Genomic DNA, 8,600 nt, shown 5'->3' with positions numbered 1-8,600 from the left:
CACTTTGCTTCCCCGTCCATATAGGGGTGAGTATTTGACTTTGCCTTTGTCATAGTCAAGTGAAAACATTGAAAATGGAATCAGCTTGCAAGAAAACCTACTATGGAGTAGGTTTTGTGCCTCCCTTGGGAGCAGACTCATAGAACTGCTCCTGAGGGGGGTAGGGGAGGCCCACCAAAAAAGTGCACTTTTGGTTAGCTCGCCAATTTCTAACAAAAATGTGTCCCAACTACGTTTTTTTGGACGCTCTTTTCATTGGCAACATTCCTGATTGAAAATGGCGACCTACCAAAATCGTCACTTTGCTTCCCCGTCCATATAGGGGTGAGTATTTGACTTTGCCTTTGTCATAGTCAAGTGAAAACATTGAAAATGGAATCAGCATGCAAGAAAACCTACTATGGAGTAGGTTTTGTGCCTCCCTTGGGAGCAGACTCATAGAACTGCTCCTGAGGGGGGTAGGGGAGGCCCACCAAAAAAGTGCACTTTTGGTTAGCTCGCCAATTTCTAACAAAAATGTGTCCCAACTACGTTTTTTTGGACGCTCTTTTCATTGGCAACATTCCTGATTGAAAATGGCGACCTACCAAAATCGTCACTTTGCTTCCCCGTCCATATAGGGGTGAGTATTTGACTTTGCCTTTGTCATAGTCAAGTGAAAACATTGAAAATGGAATCAGCATGCAAGAAAACCTACTATGGAGTAGGTTTTGTGCCTCCCTTGGGAGCAGACTCATAGAACTGCTCCTGAGGGGGGTAGGGGAGGCCCACCAAAAAAGTGCACTTTTGGTTAGCTCGCCAATTTCTAACAAAAATGTGTCCCAACTACGTTTTTTTGGACGCTCTTTTCATTGGCAACATTCCTGATTGAAAATGGCGACCTACCAAAATCGTCACTTTGCTTCCCCGTCCATATAGGGGTGAGTATTTGACTTTGCCTTTGTCATAGTCAAGTGAAAACATTGAAAATGGAATCAGCATGCAAGAAAACCTACTATGGAGTAGGTTTTGTGCCTCCCTTGGGAGCAGACTCATAGAACTGCTCCTGAGGGGGGTAGGGGAGGCCCACCAAAAAAGTGCACTTTTGGTTAGCTCGCCAATTTCTAACAAAAATGTGTCCCAACTACGTTTTTTTGGACGCTCTTTTCATTGGCAACATTCCTGATTGAAAATGGCGACCTACCAAAATCGTCACTTTGCTTCCCCGTCCATATAGGGGTGAGTATTTGACTTTGCCTTTGTCATAGTCAAGTGAAAACATTGAAAATGGAATCAGCATGCAAGAAAACCTACTATGGAGTAGGTTTTGTGCCTCCCTTGGGAGCAGACTCATAGAACTGCTCCTGAGGGGGGTAGGGGAGGCCCACCAAAAAAGTGCACTTTTGGTTAGCTCGCCAATTTCTAACAAAAATGTGTCCCAACTACGTTTTTTTGGACGCTCTTTTCATTGGCAACATTCCTGATTGAAAATGGCGACCTACCAAAATCGTCACTTTGCTTCCCCGTCCATATAGGGGTGAGTATTTGACTTTGCCTTTGTCATAGTCAAGTGAAAACATTGAAAATGGAATCAGCATGCAAGAAAACCTACTATGGAGTAGGTTTTGTGCCTCCCTTGGGAGCAGACTCATAGAACTGCTCCTGAGGGGGGTAGGGGAGGCCCACCAAAAAAGTGCACTTTTGGTTAGCTCGCCAATTTCTAACAAAAATGTGTCCCAACTACGTTTTTTTGGACGCTCTTTTCATTGGCAACATTCCTGATTGAAAATGGCGACCTACCAAAATCGTCACTTTGCTTCCCCGTCCATATAGGGGTGAGTATTTGACTTTGCCTTTGTCATAGTCAAGTGAAAACATTGAAAATGGAATCAGCATGCAAGAAAACCTACTATGGAGTAGGTTTTGTGCCTCCCTTGGGAGCAGACTCATAGAACTGCTCCTGAGGGGGGTAGGGGAGGCCCACCAAAAAAGTGCACTTTTGGTTAGCTCGCCAATTTCTAACAAAAATGTGTCCCAACTACGTTTTTTTGGACGCTCTTTTCATTGGCAACATTCCTGATTGAAAATGGCGACCTACCAAAATCGTCACTTTGCTTCCCCGTCCATATAGGGGTGAGTATTTGACTTTGCCTTTGTCATAGTCAAGTGAAAACATTGAAAATGGAATCAGCTTGCAAGAAAACCTACTATGGAGTAGGTTTTGTGCCTCCCTTGGGAGCAGACTCATAGAACTGCTCCTGAGGGGGGTAGGGGAGGCCCACCAAAAAAGTGCACTTTTGGTTAGCTCGCCAATTTCTAACAAAAATGTGTCCCAACTACGTTTTTTTGGACGCTCTTTTCATTGGCAACATTCCTGATTGAAAATGGCGACCTACCAAAATCGTCACTTTGCTTCCCCGTCCATATAGGGGTGAGTATTTGACTTTGCCTTTGTCATAGTCAAGTGAAAACATTGAAAATGGAATCAGCATGCAAGAAAACCTACTATGGAGTAGGTTTTGTGCCTCCCTTGGGAGCAGACTCATAGAACTGCTCCTGAGGGGGGTAGGGGAGGCCCACCAAAAAAGTGCACTTTTGGTTAGCTCGCCAATTTCTAACAAAAATGTGTCCCAACTACGTTTTTTTGGACGCTCTTTTCATTGGCAACATTCCTGATTGAAAATGGCGACCTACCAAAATCGTCACTTTGCTTCCCCGTCCATATAGGGGTGAGTATTTGACTTTGCCTTTGTCATAGTCAAGTGAAAACATTGAAAATGGAATCAGCATGCAAGAAAACCTACTATGGAGTAGGTTTTGTGCCTCCCTTGGGAGCAGACTCATAGAACTGCTCCTGAGGGGGGTAGGGGAGGCCCACCAAAAAAGTGCACTTTTGGTTAGCTCGCCAATTTCTAACAAAAATGTGTCCCAACTACGTTTTTTTGGACGCTCTTTTCATTGGCAACATTCCTGATTGAAAATGGCGACCTACCAAAATCGTCACTTTGCTTCCCCGTCCATATAGGGGTGAGTATTTGACTTTGCCTTTGTCATAGTCAAGTGAAAACATTGAAAATGGAATCAGCATGCAAGAAAACCTACTATGGAGTAGGTTTTGTGCCTCCCTTGGGAGCAGACTCATAGAACTGCTCCTGAGGGGGGTAGGGGAGGCCCACCAAAAAAGTGCACTTTTGGTTAGCTCGCCAATTTCTAACAAAAATGTGTCCCAACTACGTTTTTTTGGACGCTCTTTTCATTGGCAACATTCCTTATTGAAGGTTCCCTTTGCATTGTGGGTAACGGCGGACATTTTTGACGCGGAACATACATTCCCGACGTCAGAGGAAAATATTATAAGTCTAAAACCAACTCTTCATTTCCCGAATTCGATCACGACGTAGGTTGGCAAATGGGCCACAACTCACGATGATACCGGCTAAACTAAAGATTACCGTGGACAGGAGTATTGAAGAGTTGGTGATAAACTTTCCGTCTGGATCGATCCACCAGCCATCGCCAAAACAAGTGCGCTTAAAAGCGCTTTTAACGATGGAAGGATGGAAGACACGTCTCAGTTCTTTGAAATGTGCCAGTGACTTGCGGGTATCGGGACTTTATGATGTCCCTTAACCACCAGACGGCTCAAAAATCGAGAATAACTACGCCACACGAATGTAATATCACGACTGCGAACGCTCATCAACATAAGCTTTCCTTCCCGCCAGAGGACGTCACTATGCTGTGCGAAATGACTATTTCCCAGATTCTCTCGTCTTTTCATCCTTGCACAACGAGAACGAAAACTATGGATTCATTTATTGCTTCTTTACATTTCCAAAGAGTAAGTTACCATTAACATCTAGCTTGTAGTTCTGTACTATAACAGTAACGACATTAAAACAAAGCATATAACCACTGAATTCGTCATTAAATTCCATCGCTATTTCTCAATGCAATGCATTCAAGGGATGTCAAGGGAACACTGCCTGACATTTCCTAGAAATTAAACACTGCAGAAAAATTTACACTTACCTCCTTAACCCTTTATGCCCTAACAGTGATCAGCATCAAATGTCTCTTTGTAATGAAAATGCTTATTCAACTCTTGAGGTAATGAGAATTTAGCATATGATCACCCAAGCTGTATTCTCTTGAGATTTTAATAGTAATGAGACAGAAACGTTCTATTTTCTAGAGAGTTAAACTGGTTTTTCAAATTTATAGCTCACAAATTTCATCTTTGAGACAAAGGATGACATATGAAACCAATAATGAAGCAAATTAAATGCCTTAAATGACTACTGATGGATTGAGCTTGATGTCAAGGCAGCCATGTTGGTGTAACAGGAACAACAATTTTTTTCTCCTGAGAGTTTACTTCAATTTTTGTGTAACCAAATGTTCTTTTTATGGGTACACCAACATGGCAGCAATAAAAAAAAAACAAAAAACAAAGGCCTATTCATTAAATAATTAAAGCAGAAATGGGAAATATTGTCATTTGAGTGCCATGCCTTATTATATTTTTGCAATATAGAACTTACCCAATTAGTGTCCCATTAGCCGTGGATAAGCATACACCATCACATCACTACATTGCTTGAAGCAAGAACTTAATTCCATTTTGTCAACAATAAAACTTTATTGAGTCAATTTTAAAAATATTAATGGCACAAACAAAATAACAATGGTTGGGAATTAGCTAACACTAGCTTTTTGTAAATGAAGAACAACCTTGTGTCTAAATCATAACCCTTGTTTTTTCAACCTACTTCTCAGCGTTTGGATATCTGATGAACCATTCTTCCTTGTCTTTGATATATTACATCCAAACTTTTCCATTTTACGGGCCATGTTGACAAGAATTATCAAATTACAGCTGAAATTACTCAAGCCCATTCCCTATTATTCTTATTACGGAAAATACCCAATAAAATAAGAGCAATAGAACAAATTACACCTCCAGAAACTTAGACAGGAAGTTCCAGTATAAAAGGGGCCTGACCTGACCATTCTTACCTTCAGCCCTTCACCAAGGTAAACAACTAACAAACTAGCATTTTTTTTGAAAAACTAGTATTGACAACCTTGGCTTAGTTTTCGGTATAAACCCTGTTAAGCCAATTAAAAAACAAATCTTCATATTGCTGTTGTGATAGTACGAAATTTCAAAGGAGAATTGAGTCAGCAAAGATACCACAACCGAATGGTGTGAAAGGAAAGAGGGGCTTGCCCTTTCATAGAGGAACTATTTCTTTAAATCTTAAAACAACCTGTCCTATTCAAACTACGATTGACTAGGTTTGCCATTACAGTGTATGTTGACAAAGAGCATGGCTGTTATGAAAATCTCTACTATAATCATTTATCAATCTGCATTCACTTTCATTGGGGTGCCTGCTTAACAATCATAATGGAAAATACAAAGTTCATATATAATGTAGAGACTGCAATTTTGCAAAACTGCAATTTTGCCAAATTGACAGTGCTGTGTGGAAAACCAGTAGTCAGTTCTCTCTGGCGACTTCCATTCCACCTGTTAAATTAGAATGCCAACACCGTTGCCTGTAAAGGCTGTAAAATGTTTACTCTGCAGACATTTGCATTTGCATGCTTACTGCTAATTTATTGCACAGTTGGAATTGAAATCATCAGAAAGAAAGCTGTTTTGTTTGTTATATTTTAAACCAGGTGAAGCCAGAAACTGGAGCTCATAAGCTCAATTCCTCCAGTTCTGGCTTTCCCGTTATCAAGTTAAGCATACAAATTTATCATAAATTATGTGTATGTATAAGTAAGTCTGACAATGAAAGAACATTTTCTTCCTCTACAAAACAATGTTTTCACTTCTTTAAGGGAAATAAAAATCTTTCTAGAGGTAATGAGCAGAGTATAGTGTGTAAGCCCCTTAAATACATGTAGTTGATACAAATGCACATTAGTTACAAATTACAGTAGACTGTAGAAGTTATCGCATCCCTATTGGCAAAGAAGCTGTTGAGTATGAATGTCTCATTAACCTTGGGAACATTATCATGCTAACAAAGATCTAGAGAGAAGACAGAGAGAAGAAGTATTCTGCTTGCTTGGTTTATAAGTAGTGATCCTTACATCCATCATGACTGATACTTGATGAACCACTCCAGTATAGTTTGTACTCATTTGAAAAATTGAAATATGTTATGTAGAAAACATGCAATCATACCACTTTTCTAAAGAGTTCGGGTTGCATTTCCCACTTGAGTTTGACATGCCTTTAATAATAATAATAATAATAATAATAATAATAATAATAATAATAATAATAATAAATAAACGCTGGAATGGAATGAGGATGTTAGAGAGGCAATGAGTAAAGCAGTTCCTGAGATACACACAACCAACTTTATTCTTCTAAAGATCAACCATAGTTTTGATGTTAGACCTTATAATGATATCATCAGATTTTACAATGACATAATTGTCATCATAAAATTTCCCAGCTGCAACTGGATTACTGCTGCTCATGATACTTTTTATTCGAGATTCAAAGTGAAAATGTTTTGCTGAGAATCATACTGCCGTCTACCTTCTTGATAAAACAGTTTGACAAACTTGCGTGCATTCTGTTAGTTTAAGGTCAGTGTCATACAATTCAGGCCATGCTGCAATACAGGTAGGCCTAGTGTGGCAGGAGGGGTGGGTGGGGGGGTCATGATAAATTATGCAAACTATTTTGGAGGGTCTACATTTTTTCTGCACCTGGAATGGGGAGGGTCTCCCCAAAACTGGTAGGCCAAAATAAAAATGGGCCAGCCCTCCCCTCCCCCCTCTAATTTATGTCCGGTCCCTAAAAGGGTTGCAAGTGCTGACTATCAGACGGAGTTTGAGGTTTTCTTTAGTGATTTCACCAGGATTGTTGAATTTGTGAGTCTTGGTTGTCCCATACAGGAAAGCAGGTTGGTTACAGGTCGGTTTGATCTTTTCCAGAGGCAGTTTCTAAATGCGGGATACCCCAAGCGTTTTATTTCTTACACAGTGAACAGTTTTCTGCAAGTCTACCCGAAGATGACAATCTTATCCCGAGTTTTCTTCTTGAAGAGTGTAAGACGATTTTCATCAAGCTCCCTTACTGTCAAAGAAATGAAAAACTTAGGAAAACTTTTATCTCTAAGCTGTACAATTTCACGGGTTTCAACACATTTTCAGTCGTCCCCTGGAAAACAAGATAAATCAAAAGTCTTTTCCACCTTGAGGACAAAAACACTCTCAGATCACAGATCACATGTGGTCTATAAAAGTGACTGTTCTTGCGGTGTTGATTACATCAGGGAAACCAGGAGAAATGTGGAGGTGCGAATTGATGAACATTCAAACTCCTTTAATGACTCTGAACCTGTCCGTCACCTACTGGAGAATCCGACCCATTCTTTTAGTTCCAAATGTACAGCCCAAACTTTTCACAAGCGCAGGATCATTGAAGGCTTAATGATCCAACAATGGAGCCCCAGTCTGAACAAACAAGTCCATTCTTACGTAGCAAAACTGTTCCCATCGGGAATCACCTAAAGGATATAAAATATGCATGTAGCGGACGGTCTTTTTGCCCTGAGGATGACTTGATTAGTCGAAATTGTTTTGGTTTTAATATCTTCTTAACTTTTCAGCCTTGTAAATAGTATGGTAAATCTCAAGCGAATATTATGGATAAAAGAATTATTAAAAAGATCCTAAAAAACCAATTCACAAGTGCACACCATCATTGTGTGTCTCCATCGCGAGGAACAGAAGTTTTAGTATTTATATTGAGGATTTTATGGACAGTAAATAGTTTTAGAATTTAATTACTGGGATCTCTATGATTAGGAGTTGGGATTTTAATTGTAAGGACTTTGGACGTTGCATTGATTGGCTACGGCTGGCCGCCCAATCATTGTTTAGGATATCTGGGCATCCAGAAGTTTTTACTGCAATTAAAATAATAATAATAATAATAATAATAATAATAATAATAACAATAATAATAATAATAATAATAATAATAATAATATGACTTTTTATTACAAATGAGAATAGCTTTTTGTAAGTTTATGACTTTTGTTTTTTCCTTTACTTGTAAATAGCTTGGAATATGTTAAGGTGGCCGAATTCAGTTTTTTAGTATCCAGGTGTCAGAAGACGTTATTTGGAAACTATGTATTTCCGGACGCCCAAAATTGGTATGGTGTAAGACCAACTAAGAAAAAATGTATTTTCGTATGTCTTGTTGAGCTAAGTACCGTTTCCATGGCATCGCAGCGAACTATTAAACGCCCAAAAATAGTAGGTTTCCTTTATTTTTAGAAAATGTACCCATTAGATTTTTCCCATTTTTTGTATCCAGCACAACACACAAAACACTGACACAGTTGCACTATTTTCATGTAATTTTGACAGAGAGATCTCCTGCAAATATTGATTTTGCATTTTAATGTTTTGTGAAGATACCCTCTGTTAGATTAAGGTTTCTCTTTGTAGGCGAGTTACGCTTATGGGAACTATTTTCATGCCAAATTTCAGGGAATTATAATGAGCGGTTCCTTAGAAACATTTCCACGAAAACAACCAGTCGCAATTTTTTGGTCAAATGTGCATGCGTGGTT

The 8,600-nt window shown here is 39.4% G+C and overlaps 1 protein-coding gene across 1 annotated transcript in view; it reads right to left on the bottom strand.

The window, feature by feature from the left end:
• Nucleotides 1-3,303: 3,303 nt before the first annotated feature.
• The window catches only part of LOC146459270 (uncharacterized), a 58,152-nt gene continuing 52,855 nt past the window's right edge, over nt 3,304-8,600 (bottom strand). The window contains exon 9 of the mRNA XM_085089781.1: nt 3,304-7,523. Within this exon, the coding sequence (XP_084945907.1) occupies nt 7,491-7,523 (33 nt within the window). The 3' untranslated portion in view covers nt 3,304-7,490. The remainder of the gene's footprint in view (nt 7,524-8,600) is intronic.

The sequence above is a fragment of the Pavona decussata genome, unplaced genomic scaffold (assembly GCF_977016875.1).
Source record: "Pavona decussata unplaced genomic scaffold, jaPavDecu1.1 SCAFFOLD_223, whole genome shotgun sequence".
Lineage (NCBI taxonomy): Eukaryota > Metazoa > Cnidaria > Anthozoa > Scleractinia > Agariciidae > Pavona > Pavona decussata.
This window is presented reverse-complemented; position numbering and strand designations above follow the sequence as displayed.